Genomic DNA, 22,213 nt, shown 5'->3' with positions numbered 1-22,213 from the left:
GTCGACGTCATAAAAAGCATCACTGAGAGATTTTGCCTCTCAGAAGGTAGTCTGGAAAACATATCCTTGAGAGGTGGAAATTCAACAACTACACTTCAAGTAAATGTCTATCTTTCCCCTTTTGGAAACCAATCATTGCTTTTAATAAATCTCTAGGAATAAACTTTGAGGGCAAAGACTAACTAAGCTGGTGGGTAAGATAATTAATATAATCCTACAAAAAGACAGTATGATATGAATTCATCTCATTCGAAGCAACTGCTTTTATTACTTTAAATAGAATTCCTGACCAATTATCACCTCTTTCCTATCCAGCAACGATTCAACAACAGAGCATTCCTTTTATTTACTAAGACCCAAACACTAGTGAGAAAATATGCTTTCTGTGTAGCAAATCACCAGAAAGTAACTAGAATTTGGAGCCTCCTCTTTTGTGGACATACCACCCTTCCTAAGAAAGTGGCTCAACGTTCTGTTGAGAAAAATCTGTACATTACCACCATGAGCTGTTCTCCCTGTGAGCAGACTGCATGCACTCTTACTGGGACTGAAATAAAAGTGCTTGCATTTTGCACACAAGCAAAAACAATCAGATGGCACCTTCTGGATATTAGACTGAACAAACTGTTTAACAAGCACCTATTATGTATAAACCACAGTGCTCCATGCTGAGGTACAAAGATACAATGGTAACTAACATTTACTGAAATGTTCACTACGCACAAAAATACAAGCCTCTAATCCTTAACATGAATCAATTAAATTATTTCTCACAACTGTCCAAATGAGAAGATACCACCATTATCCTCATTTTAATGAAAACTGAACAGAGCTGAGGAGTCTGGCCAGGGTAAGCACCATGCACCAGGCAAGTGGCTAGGATGGGCTGTGAACTAATGTTGGAGACTGAACTCCCAACGGGACACGATTTTGCCTTCATTAATGAATTTGTCGTCTAGGTTTTTCCTGAGGAAATCATTTCCTGTGGCCAGGTTTCTTAAAACTGTACCCCTAATACTCCCAGGCAATGGAAGCAATGTGCACTACCTGTACAGTGAGTAAAATGCCCCAGACAAGGTTGATTTGCTGACTGGGGAACAAGCAAATGGGCCAGGAGTAGGAATCAGACCAGGGCCACCTCTGAAGTAAGACCAGCAAGCCGTGAAGAGGAGAGCTGTGGGCACTGGCTGGGCAGTGTCCCCAAGTTCCTGACGGCAGAGAGCACCTGCGTGAAAATCTGGAGCAAGGCCTAAGGATAACTGCTGCATATGGTCCTCCCTGAACCACAGGAGTGGACCAAGGGTAAGGAATGCATACCCTGCGCAGGGAAGCCAGTGACCGACCCACAGAGAGACAAAAGGCAAGGCTCCGTAACTGCACCCCTCACTCTCCCTCTGCACTGGAGACAGTGATACACAGGCAGGCTGAGCCACATACTCCCGAATCTGCAACTCCTTCCTTTAATTGCCATGTGCTTGTAGTATTTACAAAAGCGTCTTTTCCAAGGAGCTTGGTGCTCATTATCCAAAAAAAAAAAAAAAAAAAAAAATCAACTCCCATAGCAGGTTAGGAAGTTGGGTATTTGAACACAAAAACAAAAAGAAAAGGAAGAGAATGGCTGGAGGAGACTTTTGAAATGTCCACCAAAGGAGATCCAGACACAGAGTGGCCCCTGGGAAGCACCAACTCCAAAAGGCAAAAGCATGAAGCACCTATAAACAAATCATCCATTAAAAAAAAAAAAAAAAAAAAAATCCATCCAGCATTTACCCCTGACCAGAACCTCCGACCTCCTTCAAACTATATTTATGCTTTCTCCAACAGTCTCAGATCCCAACAGCCAGAAATAAACCCAGGGATCTCAAAACTGAACTCCTCCTCCCCCCACGTCTGTGCTGGCCAAGCTCCAGGGGCTGTAAGAGAGGAAACGGTCCAGCAACACTATATTAACTAACACTCACCTACTGTTAAAACACTCGCCTCCATTAGCTGCCTATACCGCTCACAGAACCTCACTACCACCACAGAACACAGAAGACACCAATCGATTTCATAATAAATGGATTTAGACATTTGTAAAAACATTGTTAAGAACACTCGCAGGTTTGGTTGATGATACAGATCAACTGATTAAAGATCAACTGCATAGTATTGGGAGAAAATCTATTAATAGATTCCCATCTTTAAATAGTTTTATAAACTGATTTAAAACAGTAGCTACAGACCTCATATCGGGCCAAAGACCCTTCTCCCTTTTCAAGAACCTCAGTCCAAAAATAAATATCAATTAAACTTTGTGTTTTAATATTTTTCTCTAAAATTGTACATACTAGTGTTAGCTGTGGTGAGCCGTTCCAATAGACCGTGGCCGCCATTAGAAGATGGCGCCGGCTTCCACTGTGGCCTGTGATAAACAACTCCTTTTATGGAGAATTGGCGCACAATCCCTGACCACCCTATGAGAAAGATCCACGTGGCGGCTTAAGATTGGTATGCGGGAGGCTTTATTAGGCTATGCTTGGGCGCTTGGCGGGGGGTCGCTAGAAGATGATACTTGAATCAAGGCCTGAATAAACTGCTGAAAGAAGAATCCTGTGTCGTGTTTTCCCTTGCTGGCGAGGGGTCGCGACAGTTAGCTATTGTTATAATTAAAATTTCACAGTTATCCAAGGTTAAACTGTTAAATGTAATGTTACTTCATCTTCAGATTACTTTTTTTCATACAAAGTGTGCTCCTGTAAGTCAGTATGTTTTTCAGAAAAACATGTTAGGTTCTCACTGGGCATAGCATCTCTTAGCTGTACACTAGGGCTTAATAAAGTTAAACGAATAACCAGCAGCTACAAAACTGCTCAGTGTCTTGTGGACTGAACATACTGACTGGTAGATATCATACATGAACTATATTTCCAAGATTTTAAATTTTGAAACAGTAAATACTAAAGAAATAACCAAAACGTTCATCTCCCTTTTGATAATCCAAAAGCACTTAAATGTATACAAAATATCTGAAGCTTGGAGATTTCATTTTGCATATGTTTGTACGTATGGTTTGCCGGAGAATTTGTATTTTTAAATAAAAACTGAAGAAATGAATCTGAAATATTACAACAGATGCCATATACTTTTTGAATATGAAACAAGTATCTGAGCTGTAAAAACTATTATTATAGAAGTCAATAATATATGGGGTGGGGGGAGTCTGTTTTCTCTGATAGGAATTCAACAAACTCAATCCTGACAATGATCTAAGTTTTTCCACATTTTATATGTGCCTTGTTAAATGACTTCTAGGTCTCCAGTTTTAATTTATAAAGTGGTAGAAATGGAAAACTTAAATCCTCAGACAAAAAAAAAAAAATCCTTGGTAACAAGAACATACAGTTTATGCAAAGTACAAAGTTTTACAAATTCATCTTGAAGTTACTATCTGGTCCTTATTTAGGGCTTGCTAATTATATTCATTTTCATACTAAATAAACATTTCCAACCCTATAATAGGCTACCAGAAGAGAAAAAGCAATACAATTAAAGTGTCTCTACCCAGTGGGCTGGCTATTTGCATAAAGCCTACAAATCATTAGTTAACTTTACAGAACTTCAATCCTCTCAGAGTTAAGGCAGTCCTTGGGGTAGCAAGTATATAATACAAAACAAGAGCCACAGTCACAGCCTGAGCTTAGACACAAAGGATCAGACACACAAGCAGAGAACTACCCCTGCTTAGTCCAAGGAGACAGCACGGTTGCAGCCGTTCACTTGGAGAGCCTAGGCACGCAGGAAAATAAAATTCCATTAGGGCTACATCGGAGTTTTCTACTAAATTCACCTGGAATGACCTTTTTTTTTCCCTTCTTGCTTTTATATAGCCCAGAGGGGAAAGAGGGAAAGGAAAGGAAATGGAAAGACACTGTCCGCACATTTGATTACTCAGCTTAAATTATAATAATAGAGACTACGTAGTGACATAGGAAAATGCATTTGCTATAATTTACTGGAGAGAAGGAAGATTCAAGATGCATGATCTTTTAAAAACTGTATGTATATACAGGAAGATATATTAGACAGTAATATGTACCAAAAAAAGCAAAGTCAAAGTGGGTTTTTTTTTTGTGCTTGGAACAAGAACATTTTGGATAATTCTCTATCTTCTCTACTCCCAAACTTCCTAGTAAAATTGTGCTGTCTTTATAATAGTTAAGAAGGAAAAAAAAAAAAAAAGATGGCAGTGGACCCAATATTTGGCCCCAGCTCTCAGAGCCAATAATGGGAAATAAGATGCTTGAAAAACAAACTACAACGTAGCTAACATCTTTCTGGGTGATCATTAAAGGGGCCTGAGTCTCTGTTTAGAGGGAAAGGCCATTTCCCACATGCAACTTAGTTCCAGGAATCCTTGAGCATGAGAAGTTCTAAGGAATTTCTTTCTAAGGAATTTTCTTTTTTGATGGTCTATCTTTCTGGACAACTGGCCTGGACAGGACATTAGCAACTACAAATCTGATCAGTACTGCAGCCACTGTAGAAGAGAAGACACAAGAGAGAACAAGATACCTATAGCTTCATGTATGCCACTCAGGAGACAATCTGCATGCATTTACCTCTACATGTTAATTGATGGTAGCCAGAGATGGGGATTTTTTTCCTTTTATAGGAATTTATAGAACGTAACAGCTCTAACTAGAATGGGAAAAAAAAAACTACAATATTTACAGAAGAATGGACAGAAAGGCTGTGAGGACAAGTATCCAACTCTGTGAGGAATCTTTCTGATATGTGTGCACACTGCACAAATAGATGCACAGATAAGAATATGTGCACATTACACTATCTACAACATACATGCACAGCTGTCCACTGTAATGACACAGTTTTTCCCACTATTAAGAAAGAGTGACAGAGAATGTGGGTTTCCACACGTGGGGACTCAGGGACATCTTCCTATTGCCTTTCTGTTAGTCCACTGGCTCCCCTGCAGGGCTCTATCCCTAAGTCACTGACTTCATGTCTACCCCCTCAAAAAGCTCCATCTATGTGCCTTTTCTAGCCCAAACACGACCTCTTCCCCCCAAGCACCATCTCTGTTCCAGCTGTTGGCACAACAAGCAACTGGTTTCCCCCACACAGCTGTGAGAGGTTCTCTTCAGAACTCAGGGCAATTCAGCTATCTCTGTGGCTGAAAATGGTACTTGCTGGTTGTACTTCACACCCACTTCTCTGGTTCTCTCCTTCCAGGAAGTCTATTTTTCAGTTACAAGGACTGTTTACCTTGGCTACAGTCTGATGGGCACGCCCTCCTTCAAGTGTGCTTCCCAGGCCTTGGCCTCCATTCATTTCTTTGGCTGAAGTCTGAGGATAAGTGTGCTAAGTCAGTAGCAAGAACAGCCCAGAGTCCTTTACCTACCCACCCTTGAACTAGCCATGGAAATCACGAGTTTGGGAAACACACCTCTCTCATTTGAGCAATATTTGCCATCAAGTCAAAAGATCCTTCTGCTGATGAAGTCTTAGAGAAAACAGCAAAGGAGGGCAGAGCCACCCTGAGTGAGTCTGAGCTGATTTTTAAACTTTCAGAAATAAAGAAGCCACACCAAAGTTAAAAATATCATTTTAAGAAAGAAATTCTTCAGTGGACCTTCGAAAAAAACCACCTTGCTGAGAAATCTTCAATTTCCATTGCCAACTAAGCATCATGAACCACCAGAGCTCTATAACTTTACTTAGCCATCCATTCCAGCTTCCCCTCCTTCCCCTTCTCAAGCCTTTTGTAACAACGGCAGGTTATCAATAAAACAATCTAAAGTGGGTATCAGGGAAAGCCACCAATGACGACACAAACATCATCAACAATTCCCAACACGGGTGAGACGAGCATCTTAACTGTGGGGCTGTTGAAGGAAATGTTGCAGCACAGACATCAAAATTTAAGCTGCACTAGGAAATGGGGATCCCAGTACATATTCATTTAAATGATAAAACAGCACAGGTATCATCAGAGTTTCTACCCAGGACAATTCTGCATCTATGACTCTGGATACTTCATCTTGGTTAAACCTTTCCTCTTTAGCAGCTGACTAGCTTAGTACGGAAGGCATCACCCAGAAAGAGGTCTAATTTGCTCTTGTGTCCTTGGGTGTCTAATGGCATATTCTGCCTTAATTTGTAAATCACTTTAAGACCTTTTATAAAAAAAAAAATCCGACCAACCAACCAAGTTCATGACTAGTGATAAAGGAAAAATAACTCCACACTGCTAAATACAACAAGTTGGGGCTCTAGCCATTAATCATCAAAAATTCCTCAGCCCCTGAAGTTATAGGGCCTGGAGTAAATCCAAATGGGATTCTGCTTTCCTAAATTCCTTATATTACATTCCTGTGGACTTCCTGTTCAAACCATTGTGAGGCATTTTCATTACTCACAGTCATACACTTCCACCCTTACGTTGGTGCCTTAGGATTTCCTTCCACAAAGCAGCAGCGCAGTTGAATTCCTGAGGACATTTGGAGATCACCGGAAATACTAAGTAGGCTGCACTGTTCACAGTACTTAACCCTCAGACTGTGCATTCAATTCACATTTGTTAAACTAAACTCCCTTCCTATTAGTCAAAATACATGTTTAAGATGCCATCCCGGATCCGCTGAGAAGCTGGAAGCCTGTTTCACTCTCATCCAGAATTCACACGGTCATCTGAGGTATGTTTGTAAGCTAACTCATAATTTTTTTACTGATTATTGTTTCTAAGCCACTGACCACCACACTGCTCAATGCACCAGATCCCTGGCAATAGGGAGAAGGTCACAACCAACTGCCCACAGGAAAATTCTTACCCATGGATGAGGGGTTGTGAATGAAAGATGACGCCTGTATGGCAAACTGGCAAGAAGAAAAGTACTTACAAGTAAAAACTACCTTTCAATATTTGCAAAAAAAAAAAAAAATGCAGTTGAAACTAATTGATCATGCATCAGGTAAGAAAAATGTTCAGACTAACGAGGGTGGACACCATGGACCAGTCTGAGCTTCCTTTTGCAATGACAGTATTCCTATTGGGATACTGTGAACAGGTAGCGCCACTTGTTTCCGTCTCCATAAAGCAAACCAGTTCAGATGGAAAAAGTTTTTGTATAATATCTTGGATGACCTTGAGTCCAGATTTAGTCAACAAATACTGAGTTCTTCCTGTTGTGCCAGGCTCTAGAATAACACACAATCCTGGCACTCTAGTGGATCACAATCAGGCAGGAAGACAGAAATGTGAACTCTAACACAGTGTGAAAAGCACTGTAACAAGGGAAGGAGAAAGAGCTATTTATGGGCACTGGGGGTGGGAGATGGTACTGCTCCTCGTGGGCGGGGCAGGAAGGCTTCACAGAGATAGCATCCTGGAGTACCAGGCTGGAAGGATGAGAACACTTCAAAGGATGTGAAGGCAACTTTAGGGAATCTGAAAGCCAGGACCCCACCCATTTCCCAGGGACTGGTCTTACCTCCAAACCTTTTGTAGCACTAGGTATCAGAAGCTATGTGTTGGGGCCGGGGTTGTAGCTTAGTGGTGGAGCACTTACCTAGCACGTGTGAGGCACTGGGTTTGATCCTCAGCAAAACATAAAAATAAATAAATCAAATGAAGGTATTATATCCATCTATAACTTAAAAAAAATTTTAAATAAAATTAAAAAAGAAAGCTATATGTTGACCAAGGCTGAGTTCTCCAAGGCTCTTTGCTAAAATAAACTTGAAATAAGGTTGGAAAACCTAAACTTTAGGAACAAAATATCAGGTCTTTAATTTAGGAATCTAATTTCCCCTTACCTGTGGGCTTTTAGTAATAACATGCAAATTACCATGGCCCTATGGAGAGTTAAATGTTTGTTATACTAAGATTAAAAATAGTGAGAATAATTATGCATATGAAATATGACCCCTTTAAAGAAGAAAAAATCTTTACTGTCCCTCCTTTGCTAATAATCATTCTTTAAGCCTTCTCTCTTTTTAGCTCCTGATACCTTCTCTACTTTCCTATTCTCTCAAGAAATATTATTACCCAAATATTTCTGACTCAAGGAAGGGCATATGCTTACATATTCACACACAATATAAAAAATATAATACAAGGACTATTTCCAGTGCCAAATGCAGCTGCAATTAAGTATTTCTTTTGGACATGTTTTATATTATTAAAACATGTAAATACTTTATATTCCTCAAGTTTTCCAGCCCTCTATTGGCAGAGAGTATCTTCTTTTTCCTTTCTCTTTTCAAAGCATCTAATATAATTTCCTGAATAGGTAATCAATAACATTGGTTGCTAAAGGTTCACCTTTTCCCAACACTGTCTTTGGGAAAAAAAACAAAGCAAACAAACAAAAAAAACCTTTGGCTTCTTTTTATGTTGCTAATTTCCCTACCTACATCTTTCATTTCTCACCCTAAATGACTGCTTTTTTTTTTCGTACCATCACATCTAAAATTCCTACGTAAGGGCAAACAAACCTATGTTTAAAGATAGCCTGCTATAAATCATCCTACAATTCCATAAAGACAGTAAGACTTCTGTCCCAATCACCAGGAAATGAAATGTCAGTAATATTCCTGAGTTCTACTTGCCTACTCCTAGATAGTCCATTTAATTAGGCAGTCTCAAAGCCAAAACACTTTAATAAGAACTGTGCTTTTTTTCAAATGTAATACATTTCAAAAAAAATGTACATTCTCTATTGCAAGGTCATTTTCACTTTGCTGATCTACAGAGTACAGCCTATCCTTACCTTGCTTCAAGTCCATGAGTTCTTTTCAGCACACTCACTGATAACACAAATAATTCTTTGTATTTTGCCTTCAGACACTGAAAACACACGTACACACCACCCTACACCCAAAGGCAAAATGTTAACTACATATTGAAAGAAGGAATTATGGCAGCTTCTTGTCTCTCAAAGACACTACTGTTGCTGTTCCACTCAGGGGCCTAGTTGCTGATGCTAGGGAAATACTTTTAGTGTCCCAGGCACATCTTTTTAGGCCAGCAAGTCTACCGTGACCTTGTAAAGATCCTTGTTTTATGAACTTTTATCACTTTCTGGCTCAAATTATCACTTCCCACAATACTGAATAAATCTGAGGTGGTGGCCAGTGCTCCTCCTCAGAATCCTTTTGCTATTGGTGCAAGATATAATTACTGGAATGGGTCCTCACACAGGATAGGACACTTGGCACCAACTTTTGTCAATAGCTAAAGAGTGGCATGCCACCAACCTGGGAAGAATGTGGCAACAGCAAATGGAAAGACGGCTGGAAAGCATCCTCTCAGAGGCTTTCAGAGCACTTGAGATCCAGCTTCTGCTGGGTCCTGGCAGGGATTTGCCAGAGAGGGAGGGCATAGAGACATGGGCAAGAGGTGTCCAACCGGCTTCCTAGCATGAGTTCTCACTGCAGCAAAGGCACACTGCACTCCCTGGCTGCTTCTCAAACATACATGCTGGGACCCAGGCATTCAGGCTCTTAAGGTTCTTCAGCCAATATGCAGAAACTAAGCAGGAAGAAAAGCAAAGAAAGATCTATTTATATACCAGAGAAGAATACAGGAGAACTTATCTTAGGCAAAAGCTCAGGTTAGTAAATTAACACCACCCACCCCTCAATGGCTATTTCAAACTACTAATAGCTATCCAGAAATCTCGCCTGGAAGAGACATTAAAAGATCCAGAACAGGATTTAACTTTTCAGATCATCTTAAAAAAGAAAAGATAGAGCAAGCTACGGTACAATATAAAATGTTTACCCAATTATTAGGAAACTTTAAACAGTTTTATAGATGGGAACAAAAAACAATTTTGGGGACAAAATATCGGAAAACTAAGAATTTAAGAAGTTCACACAGCTAGGGATTGGGGGGCTTAGGTAAATGAACTGAAAGTGAGAATCATGGAAGAGAGCTACATCAGAACTAGCTGCTGAGTTTTCTCATGTCACACACTCCCAAATGGCGTATTTAGCATTAGCAGACTTATTAATGAATAAATGTCCAACTGGAATTAACCAGCACCTCATTCTGGAAGGCTGTTCTTGGCAAAAATATAAGATCTGCAAGGCAGAGCAGGATAATTGGTGGTAATAAGGTAAGGCTGTGCTAAGCTGTCCACATTCTTTAGAATAATATGCATTACTATACCAAGTTCAGGGCCACCATCACCAACCTGTCTCTCCACCCTGCCACCGAACAACATGCAAAGGAAGAGTGAAGCTTCTAGATTCCAAGAGACAACTTTCCAAATTTCAAAGTTGGCCTATACCTGACAATATATTTAGTGAGGCTCTGTTATTCTTACATAGAGGCAAAAAGCTATTTGGTTGATGGTTGAGCTACAATGAGAGGTGAAACAGCTGGTGCAGCCTGCAGCCTGTCCTCCTGCAGGGAAGAATCATTCCATCCTCAAATTTAAGGTGGCAAAGCTCTGTTGCATCTGACCAGCGACCCCCCCCCCACCACCACCACCACCTTTTCCCCTCTCATGCATTATTACTGTTATGTTTCTTTAAATTCAATCTGCTCCTTAAGGAAACTCCCTGGCAAGTGAAAACAGCAGCAAAGGTAAAAGAATGCAGAGAATTTGGCTGCTGCCTGCAGTATTAGGAAGAACAGCAATTACTCAACTCTCTCCTAGTGTCAAGAGGCAGAAATGAGCATGTGAATTTGGACAAGTTTTGGCCTGTCTGTTCAAGCTTCTCCCTTTGCATGTGTCACCTACCTACCTCATAGCCATAATAATTAATGAGGCAGATGAGAAAATGGAGAAAGAATGAAGGCAGCAGGCTGGCTCACAGAAGAGAGGTGTATGGTCCACCTTGGGTACAGATTAAGCCACCGTTAGTATGACTGATGTCACTAACTTCACACTAACCATGTTGGCTGCTCTGCTGCCTCCCATTGAACACCACCATGGCAGAAATCTAAGGCTTTTCCTCTAAGCCTTTCAATTTACAGCACCTGGCAGTCAGGTGGACACCACCATCGCTTCTTACCTAACTGCAAACACAATATCAGACTCCCACCCAGCGCTTCTAGGTCATGACAACATCACTTAAGGCTCTTCTGGTCATGAGATCTGTCATCTGATTCAGTTTCCCCACTTGCAGGTAGGTAACTATTTCATTCCCTTTTGACACACTAAGGCAGAGTGAACCTGAGGAAGTTGAGGGGGTTTTATTTAAGTCCCTGAGCCATCAAGGGGATGTCGGAGGACCCAGAAGCTGGAGCGATTCTTTCTATCCTTTATCATGCTACAATATAAATCCAGGAATTTGGTGATACTGCCCTTTCTGAGCAGCCTTAAATCATTTCTGAAACAAGCTAGGATATAAACAAACACATTAACATGCTTTTGATTAAAATACAGGAATTTATTTGGTCTTTCAGTTTTACATCACGGATAGTGGTAATAAGTTTTCCTAGAATTTGCTTTAAAATATAAGAGCATGGATTTTTTTTTTTTTTAACGGACACAACACAAAATCTTTATTTTTGTTTATGTGGTGCTGAGGATTGAACCCAGGCCCCGCCCTTGCTAGGGGAGCGCTCTACCGCTGAGCCACAATCCCAGCCCCCAGAGCATGGATTTTTGAAAACCACCCAGCATACCCATTCTTTTCTCAAGCCATTTTAAAAACCTTCTACTTTGATTTCTAAAGATTCAATTTTCTGAACTTCATCCTTTCCCACAGACTATAAATGCCCATATCTTTGAAAAACCAAAGTTCCCAACCAGGGTAAGGGAGGGAAGTCTTTCAAGATCTGCTTTTGTACGATTTATAAACATTCTGATGGAACACGAAGCCCACAGCTCTCATGTAAGATTCCTCACGTGCTATGAAGTCCAAGACTAGTTCAGGTCGAACATCCTCAAGGCGACATTGCCTTATTTTGGAGGGTCTTTTGGAGTCACAACTCTCCCACACGGAGATGCCTTTGCTTTTATCACATCTGTGAACCGTTTTGCTAGTGGCCTTTGGATAAGAAGCTAAATAAGTTACCTCTTGTAGACCAGGACTCTCTGCAGGCTCAGGTTTCATCCTGCCCTGCCAGGAATTCCTTTCTGTTTTGAATCTGAGATGTTTGTTTATGGTTTTTGTTTTGAAATACTAAATAAGACAGGCATAGTCTCTAGTTACAGCTTATATCTTTTTTTTTTTTAACCTTGTGACACCTATAGTAATAGGTTACTAAGGACTTAGCTAAAATTTCTAAAGAGTAGTTGCTCCAAATTCTCAGGAATTGGAAACGTAAAATGACAACACCCTAAAATACATTTAATAATTTTCTTTCTTAAATATTCCAAAAACAAATGTTCTCAGGATATTTCAAAATTAGGGTGTTGTTTTGGGTTTAATTAGCACATATTTAAAAGAAACCCTAAAACTATCACTGAAGTTTTTCCCACTTTGCTTATAGGCTACATGTTTGTATATCAGCACTCCTAGTACAGAGGCCCTATAATGACAGGTATGAAAGAGTGTCTGGGGGCAAAATTCAGTTTCTACCATGCTTTCAAAAGATTTAATTGTCAAAAATAAAAATCAGTTATAACCCAGTGATTCTCAGCCAATATTTACTGTATAAAAATCATATTCATTTCCAGACATAATGGAAAAAGCCATAGTTAATAGGCAGTACTGTGGGACCACACCTACACTAGGAACTAAAGAGAAAAGAATGTCAGATATTTTAAGTCTAGGTGTTCTTCCTTCCCAGCCTTCCTCTGTGGCACAAAGACTGTCCAGAGCCTCCACCAGGCAAATCCTGGTAACCCTGCAGTACTTTGCACAGCACAGATGGACAGAAGGCCTGGAACAGAGGAAAGCAACACAAAGGTACTCACTTCCATGCAACCACATGCCATCAAGCTTAACATGTCAACTCTTACAAAATATGAATTTAAAATAGCTCTTTAAGCCGGGCACGGTGGCATACACCTGTAATCCCAGTGGTTTAGGAGGCTGAGGCAAGAGAATTGCAAGTTCATTAACCAGCCTCAACAATTCACTGAGGCTCTAAGCAACTTAGTGAGACCCTGTCCAAAAAAAAAAAAAAAGGCTTGTCATGTGGCTCAATAATTAAGTGCCCCCTGGGTTCAATCCCTGATACCAAACAAATAAAATAGTTCTTTAGAAATAATGACTCAAACCAGAAAATCAAGCAATGTTCACACTCTGCAGAAATTTCAGAGACTAGGAATTACAGTTGCACTGGATCAAACCAAGGAAGCTCTCCTTCTCAGTACTGCAGAGTCTTCTTCTCCAAGACCAGAAATTCCCCTCTCAGCCTCCTGCTGAAGAAATTTATGTAAGAGGTATGAATATGCCCACAAAGTAGATTTCTAAATATTATTATTATTATTATTATTATTATTATTATTATTATTATTATTATTTTGGCAATACTGGGATAAAACCCAGGGCATTGTGCATTCTTAGGCAAGTGCTCTTACCACTGAGTTACATCCCCAGAGCAGACTTCTAAGTTTACATACAGACTAAACAAAGAAAAAAACGATAAAGGATGGAAATTAGAATATTGTTTTTTAAGTCTATTTGCAACCAAGAACTCTAGTAGCAACTAAATATATAATCCTAAAAAATATACATTTATGTATTCACACACAAGATGTATTATCTCTAATCTCACTACACAATTACTTGATAGAAAGTTATTAGTGACCATTTTCATAGATGAGAAAACTAGAGTCCAGAAATAAGTTTGTTCTCAAGAGTTAAAAACTAACACAGAGCTGAGATTTGAACAAAGGTTTTTCTAGCTATAAGGACTTTTTTTTTTTTTTTTTCATAAAACACCCTGCACAAGAGGAATGGGGAAAAGGAGGGAGGAGAGGAGACTCCCAGGTCTTGCTTGCTGCTGCATCCTGCACTACAACTTCCCTGTTAGTCAGAGTTAGGGCCCCTCCTAGTTGCCTCTGACATGCTCAGCACTTTCCTATCTCAGGGCTTAGTGTCGTGAACTGCAATGAATTCTCTCAGTTTTCCCTATCTACCATCAGGCCATGACCTCTGTGAAAGCAGGGCCTTTATCTTATTTATTTTGGCTGGAAAAGAATTATTATAATAGCAAGTGACATTCATCAGGTCTTATTGAATACCATAGTCTATGTGCTACAAAAGCTTTACACACATGGCATTTTATTATGCAAAGTGTGGTCCTGAGACCAGGAACACTGTATCACCTGGGAGTTTGTTAGACCTGCAGAATCACAGGCTCTACCCTAGGCCTACAGAATCAGAACCTGCTTCTTGTTTTTTTGTTTTGGTGCTGGGTGCTGCAGATCCAACCTAAGCTTTGGGCATGTTAGGCATACATTCTACCATTGAGCTCTACCTCCAGTCTAAGAACCTGCGTTTTTTTTTTTTTAATTTTTTTAGTTGTTGATGGATCTGTTATTTAATTTATTTATTTATATGCGGCGCTGAAGATCAAACCTAGGGCCTCACACATGCCAGGCAAGCGCTCTACCACAACTCCAGCCCTGAGAACCTGCATTTTTAATAGATCCTAAGGTGACTCTGTGCACATTAAAATTTTGAAAGCATAGTTTTACAAAAGCGGCATCACTACTTTATAGCACAGTGACCAGATCCATGACAGACAGATAATTTGTGGGTCCAAGGTGGCAGAGAGACCAGTTGAGCTAGCAAGAGAATAAATGGTTAAACTAGAAAGGACTGGAGTGGTTAAACCTCTGGTTTTGTCTAGTTTGCACCAAGTACATCAACAAGACACTAGGGCCCTGGTGGGATAGAGCTATGCCAGGACAAGCAGTTTCCTTGGCTCAAGTCAGGTCAATCCTGGGGGGATCACCAGTATAAACACTCTCGAAGTTAAGCAGCAAAATCTTCTTCTAGAATATACTGTGAAGGAAAATATACATTACTGATTGTGGTGAGTTTAGGTTACCCCTCCTCCCCAAATTAAATACCAGCCTACAGATAAATGGTTAAATTTATAATTCCTATGACATATGCAAAAAAATCCCAAAGATATAATTTTTGTAGATAGGACATAACTATGCATTAAGAAGAGAGGAATCAAATAGCTTCAGAGGCCTTAATAAAGTTTAACTCCATGAACTTGTGGTATTGGGATACAGTTGTGTATATGTTGGAGTTGAGGGGGCCTGAAGTCAGTAACAAGGCACTCTTTTTGTAAAATCCCAAACTCCTTAACTACTGACAATCAGTGACTCAGGAAGATGAAGACGAGGAGGAACAAGGGAATGAGCCCATGTCTTATTGTTTCACTTACACTAGTTAGTAGCCGTGCTGTTAGCATTTTCCACATGCCATTACTTCTAGTACTTCCTGGGCATTCACTGAGTTCTTATATCAAACCTGTTATTTCCTCCACTATACAGATGAGAAAACTGAGACACACAGAATCAAGAATACAGATTTCATCTCATAAACCAAGTTCCTAACCATTACACTCTTCTACCAAAGTATAGGTATTTCACGTGGGGAAGCTAGTGGGGCTGGAGGAGTGAGGTAAGGAACTGACATCTGCTCATTTTGCAACCAACAAAGAAAAATAAGGCTTTTTTTTTTTTTAAACTTGTGCCCCAAATGAACACTCATTTCAGTTTTTACTCTGAGGGCATTCTTAAATATAGGCATATTCAAGCACTCCTCTGTCCACACTGAGGTCTTAGTCTAAGTGCAGTTTTCCATGAATGACTAGGCTAAAGGGCCAGGGAAAGCAGCAAAGAGAGGGAAGGTGAGAAGGTGAGAGGTGCTAAGCCAGGGGCACCTCCCAGTCCACCACCCATGCTCCCATGCCTACTACAACAAGCTAGAACAAAGAGAAAACCACCCTCAAAAAGAAACCTGCCACTGTGAATCACAGCTAGTAAAGTGTTGAGAATGTAGCCTGTTCTCAAATGTGGGAAACCCTCTGATATGCACTCCACAAGCTCTAAGGAGGATGGGCAGGATCCCCTTTCCCACCAAAAAAGGGCTCAAACGGCAGCTCCCCTTTCTCACTTTGCCACCAGTGTCTCAAGTGATCACCTGAGATCCTTTAGTTCTGAGGACAAATTTCATCCATGGATCTCATTCGCCAATTAACTGCATACAGACTTGCAGAACCAGAACCACTTCTACTTGGCTTGAACTTAAAACATTATTATGTTGACTTTTTTTGGTCTTTGCTTCTTTATTGTTTTTCTTGATTAAAAGAATGTAAGGAGTCAAGAATATGTCTGAGCAGTTCCCAGGCTCCCCAGCTGCCCCACTGCCCCAGCAGAAGGCCTTGTACAGAGTAGAAAAATCAATGAATGAGTGATTGATTTCTATGCAAAAGCAAGTCAGATCTTTGAAAATGCAGCTTTGGGGAATTAGACCTCTAAGAAGGCAGGCTCTTAGTGTTCTTTGTGCATGCTTGGCTAGTCTACCATTTCTTCCTCAAATAATTAAATGAGCTTTACTGGGGTGGCTCCAAAATTCTGATACAAAATGTGCCATATGGAACACAGTGTTATAGGCACCTGCCTCACTGAACATATTTACCTTCCACTCATTTCACCACCTCCTACCCTGTTGTGTTCACACGATAAAGCTGCTCTGTCATCTCTCCTGCTAGCACCATTGCCCAGTGATGTTAAACACACCCACATTTTTCAGGAATTTCACAATTAATGTCTGGAATGTGTTTTGGATTATTCTTCAAAGGATGATATAGTCATGCTAAAATGAACTAAGTATTTTTTCCCATCTCCCATTCATCATCCTTTAGTCTACTCACTTATTATCTTTTTAAGGCCATGTATTTTTTTTTTAATCAAATCCTCCGACTTCATAATGCCTGTACCCTGTATCGCCAAGTGGTTCACTTGTTCATATGGACAATTAGTCCTTAATAAACAAGCCACAAAAATCATAGAAATCTGTACCGAATCACTGAACTCTCTTATAAATGCATATAATGCCCATAGTTTTAGGATCTTCAGACAGCTTTCTTTACAAATTAGCCTGACTGCTCACTACTGTAGTACCAACCCACTGGGTGTAGATTTCCTGGTGACTGTAAACATGAGTTACAAACATCTCAAAACTTGCAATTTTTGTCCTTGTGATACTATGCAATTCACCTGTCCTTTGCCAAGTGTTTCTAGCGACAGGACTCCTCAGCAACACGGAGGTCTACAAGCCTAACAAAGCAAAGGTCAAAGAGTCCTGTCATTTGTATATGTGCACTGAATAATTGGTCACTGGATGTTTTGTCAATATTTACTTTTGGAAGGAACTAATTATTTCCTTGTTTACGTGTACTGGTTTCTCTTCCCATACCCTGTTAACATAACTTTATACACCCTCAGCTTGCTTTTTTCTCCGGCATTCAAAGAGTACACACTACCCAAAGACTTTTGAGACGGAAAATGAAGCCTATTACTCAAAAACAAAGTTTGGACTGCTGCTGGGTTTTTAAATTTTTCTAAATCTACAAGTATTAAACTTTGCCCCTCTTCTTCCTTATTTAATTGGTAAAAATTAAAATTCATGAGCTCTTAACTCCAAAACCTACTACAAATCAATGAGAGCAGCTTCCATGTGACTCGTGCAAACCAAATGCTTTGGTGCACTCACTGGCCTCCTAGAGCCTGTTGTCTGGGCCTCACCTCAGATCAAGACATTTTCTTCCAAGCAGCCAACATCCCCACTGACTGTCTTCTAGTAATAAGGAAGGAAACTCTACCTTCTAATTCTGGTCTTAGTTCTCTAAGTACAGTCCTCTTCACTGCCCCCACGAAAAACAGGTAGAAGGAAAGGCTAATATACCTGTGGTGTGTGTGTGTGTGTGTGTGTGTGTGTGTGTGTGTGTATGGGGTGGGGAGGGCGCTGTACTCTGAAAGAGATAGTATTTAAATAACAGTGGTTTTGAAAAATATGGGAAATAAAAAATCACCCTACAGCAGTCCTCAGAGCAAAGTAACTCAACAGTATTCACTTAGTTGCTAAACACTCTGACCTCACAAACTATCAAACTCAAGCCATCATGAGCCCTTTTATTACCAAGAGCCAAAAGGGTGGCCATACTTCTTCACCTTGCCCCACCCCTTACAGAAGCATAATGTACTAACCCAAACAGAAAAAAAATATGGTCCTCATCCCCTTAGTTCAAAATATGATTTTCACTGTTCAATCAAAACATAACTTCTAGAAAACCTCACTTCCTTAGTTTTTCAAAGTTCTGATGCCCCAAAGAGCTCTCCTATCCAGACTTCTTCCTTGGGGATTCAAAACCTCAAATTGTTTCTCTAGATTCTAGGTGATCTCCCTGGAAGTGAGTAACCCAGCCAAGCAAACAGTCAGGTTAGGATTTTGCAAGGGGCAGCAGGAAGACTTGCCAATGAATGAAAACAGGAAAAGGGAACTTCAAGCCCCCAGGGACCAGAGAGCACTTTTTAGACAGAGAGTGAGAGAAAACTTTGGATACCGGGCTCCATTCTCAGTTTTTCAAATGAACTTGGTCAAGAAGAATTATAATTATTAAATCGAAATTTACTTAATAACATTCTAAACTATGCTGAGAAGAAACTCTATGTACATCTTGCGTGATTCATAGCATATAACTCATCACATTATTTAGTCTTTCAGAAAACTATATTTTTCTATACGCTTATTTTCTATGGAGGGGACTCTTCATTCATTTATTCCATGTACTTTCATTGAGAGCTCACAATGGGTCAGCTGCCTTAAAAACCTAAGGCACTGAGCCACAGGTTGAATATGTGCACTGAATAGTTGGTCACTCGATGTGCATTTCAGTCCATGATTTATCTAACTCATTTTGGAAATGCAGTTAAAAGCATGATCCCTGGCCCCAACACCAGTATGGGAGTAATGCAAAAATTATTGCAAGTTGGCAAACAGCAATGTAACTTGTATTTAAATCATGCCATCAAAACCAGGTAAGTTAAGTCCTAACACTTCTGTACCATGTAGTATGTTTCTGCATGAAAACTTTAAGTTTTCAAAGGAGTTTTCATTAACAGATACAACCAGTAGGGGTCATTTTAGTGCAAAAATTGCAGCATGAGAGACTTTAACATGAATAAAATGTCAATTCTTAATGTTAGTTATGATAATCCACATACATGAATTTCTGAATAAAAATGGAAACTGAGGGAAACACTGGCCATTGAGAAATTTCTTGCTGAGTAACAAAAACAAATCAGAAAAAACGTCTGTACATTCAAGAAATCAGTGACATGTAAAGACCTCTCCAATTCCTAGAAGAAAAGGTTACTCTTGTATTTTATGCTTTCTATAAATACTGTAGCAATATGCAAATCTTTGGAATGTTAAACATACATTTGAAAATGTCTGTCTACATCCAATGATTAGATCAGGCCAGGAAACAATGTCCTTACCTTGTTTTCATGGATTTAGAATGCAACTTGATTGCTGCTTTTAGAATTACTAAAAAAAAAAAAAAAAAGTGCCTGAGCACACAGCTGTGGTGACTGAAAACAGGCCTGTTAAATGAAAAGTGCTTCCAAACAACACTGAGATACAACCATGTCAAGAGATACTTCTAAGCATTTTCAAGGCTAAAACCAAGTGCACTGGTGTTACCAGAAAAAAAGGAAGCCATGAAGAATCGCATCATTTCAGAAGAATGAAAGGCTTACCAATACACTGCCAAAATAACTCCATGCTGCGACATGGGATGTTGCTGCCAAAACACTTGGTTACTGTAAATGTTTTCTGAGCATTTCCTTCACCAGAAATATATAAAGAATGAATAAACAAAGGTTAGAATATTTGGAGCCTCCAAAGTCCTCAGAGCACAGCAGTTTCCACTGCATTGAAGCTTGTTTCATATTGCTTGTTTGCAGGTTTATGGGGAGGCTGGATCAAGTTATGTACTTCAAGTGGCAGGGTTCAAAGATGCATCTTTTAGTCTAAGTCATTCAGAATTCCCAAAGTCAAAGGCATAAAATTGTATGAGTTAATCTAACAGACATTTTTCCTGAACTGAGAAACAAAACCATGTTATAAAATGGAACTTCATGCCAGGTGAGAGGCTTGTGTTTCAGGCAAATGAGGTCTTCTAACCAAGGTCCTAAGGGCACAGTAAGAACACCACCCTTCCCTCTGAGAAGAGTTCCCTCCATTCATTACTGCCCACCAGCTTTCAAGCCCCGATTTTCCAGAATTATCCAAACCCTAAAAACTACAGGTTAAAAAAAATACGTGTGTATTTAAAAAAATAATCAACAGCATTGAAGCCTTTCAGTAGATTCATTTTTACCCTTAAGGTTGCCACTCCTTTTCAGTATCCTAGCACAATAAATACACACATAAGGATGCTTGAGAATAAACCCTCCTGGTCTCTTGGGTGCTGGCTGTGAGTAGTAGGGCAGAGGGCGTCTGTCCCTCCTTACTGCTCCCCCACAAATGAGGCTGCTGCACTCTGTTCACTCACCAGAATCGCTTGAACAGCATCACTGCCCAACGTCAGCCAGAGCAGGGATCCCACTTTTAACCAGCACTCCCGGAGCCCTGCCCATTTGCCAAATAAAATGAACTTACTGTTTCTCTAGACCCCAAACCTGGCCAGCACCCCGAGGTAGAGGCAGGCGGACAAGGACTAAGGCTGACACAGTGGTTCCCCAACGAGGGAGATTCCACTAATCTAATCTCTGTCTCCCTCCATCAGTCTCGACACCGCTCTGCACAATGCTCGGTGGAGAAGCCTACAACACAATCCCCGCTGTCAAACAAACAAAACGAAGGCACCGGCAACACCACACGCGGATATCGGATCTTAAAAAGCAACCTCTAATAGTCCGCAACAACTTTTCACTCCCAGGTGCAACCCCCACCTTCCACCCCGTTCTGTCCAGGAGAGAAAGCCTTTGACCATTTTCAATAGGCAAATAAATGAGTAACCACCGTAGGCAACTTCTCTTGGGCTGACATATTTCCGAGCTGAAACTGATTTATATGCGAAGGAGGAGGAAGGAGGTGAAGGAAGAACACAAGGAAAAAATAATAAGAGTCACACAGGGAGTGTGTGTGCTGAAAACGCGACTCCTCCGCCAACGGAAAAGGGCTACACGGACAGTGTGCAGCACTCGGTGCCACACTGCGCTATACGGGGAGGGCAGCAGGGGCGGACTCCCGAGGGGGCTTGCGCGCGGCAACCTCCGCAGTGCCCCCAGCCCGCGGCACCTCCACCTCGGGGCAAGGGCGGGTCACCCAGCTCAAGCCCACCCGCCACACTTGTGGGTCTGTGCTGGGCGGGGATGCAATCCTGCCCTCGTCCGCTCCCCACCCACGAAATCCAACCTCACCCGCAGCTGGCTAAGCGCCGGGAGGGGAAGGGAGCGGGAACCCGGGGCACCGGGCATCCTCCCGGGGGCGGCGGCTGCCCGTCCTCCCGCGGAGCCCTCTCTCCTCGGGAAAGTCTCAGCCAAACTTTGTTCGGCTCAGCCAGCGCCAAGGGGGCGGCGCGGGCCAGGTGGGAGGGGGCCCGCAGCGGGCGGCCATACCTTCGCAGACGCCCACTTCGTACTCGGTGATGGAGTCGCCATTGAGCGGGGGGCGGATGACACAGCGAAGCCCCCGGTCGCAGGCTCCGTGGAGCCCGAAGGCGCCGCCGCAGCTCTCGTTCCTCTGCCGGGCGCACATGTAGCAGCAGCCGCAGATGCCCTGCACAATGCTCCCCGGGCAGCTCCTGGGCTCCTCGCACTTAGACTCGTCGCAGGGCAGGCAGACCAGCGCCCGGGTGCCGGAGCGGGCCAGCAGCAGCAGCAGCCCCAGCAGCGAGACCAGGAGGTGCCCGCAGCCGGCCAGCCCCCTGCCCCCCGCCACCAAGTACATCCTCCTGCGCCGCCGCCTCCTCCTCGCAGCCGGGCCGGGAGCCGGGCGGGCGCCCTCCCCTGCGCGGGGCACACGCGCCGCCGCACCCGCAGCCCGCGGTCCTCGCCGCCCCCCTCGGGGCCCCCGGGGCGCGCCTCCCCTAGCGGGGCAAGGCCCCCGCCCCTCCTGCGGGCCGCGCCGACCCCGAGCCCACTAGCGTTGGCGCCAGCGGCAGCGGTGGCTTCCCCTCCTCCTCCTCCCGGGAGGGAGGGGGGAAAAAAGAAAAAAAAAAGTTTCCTCCCGGCAGCTCCGGTTCAACCCAAACTTCTGGCGGCGG

The 22,213-nt window shown here is 41.9% G+C and overlaps 1 protein-coding gene across 7 annotated transcripts in view; it reads right to left on the bottom strand.

The window, feature by feature from the left end:
* The window catches only part of Crim1 (cysteine rich transmembrane BMP regulator 1), a 182,607-nt gene extending 160,670 nt beyond the window's left edge, over positions 1 to 21,937 (bottom strand). For 3 of the 7 annotated variants that reach the window (XM_046441631.2, XM_046441629.2, XM_046441627.2), the window contains exon 1: positions 21,567 to 21,934. In XM_046441631.2, coding sequence (XP_046297587.1) covers positions 21,567 to 21,897 — 331 coding nt within the window. In that variant the 5' untranslated portion in view covers positions 21,898 to 21,934. Of the gene's footprint in view, positions 1 to 21,566 lie in introns of all 7 variants that reach the window. The other 4 variants (XM_046441628.2, XM_046441633.2, XM_046441632.2 and 1 more) reach the window with 3 other exon arrangements.
* Between the last annotated feature and the right edge of the window lie 276 nt (positions 21,938 to 22,213).

This window comes from Marmota monax, unplaced genomic scaffold (assembly GCF_021218885.2).
Source record: "Marmota monax isolate L192 unplaced genomic scaffold, Marmota_monax_Labrador192_F-V1.1 WCK01_AAM20220418_F8-fsc00010, whole genome shotgun sequence".
NCBI classification, from domain to species: domain Eukaryota; kingdom Metazoa; phylum Chordata; class Mammalia; order Rodentia; family Sciuridae; genus Marmota; species Marmota monax.
This window is presented reverse-complemented; position numbering and strand designations above follow the sequence as displayed.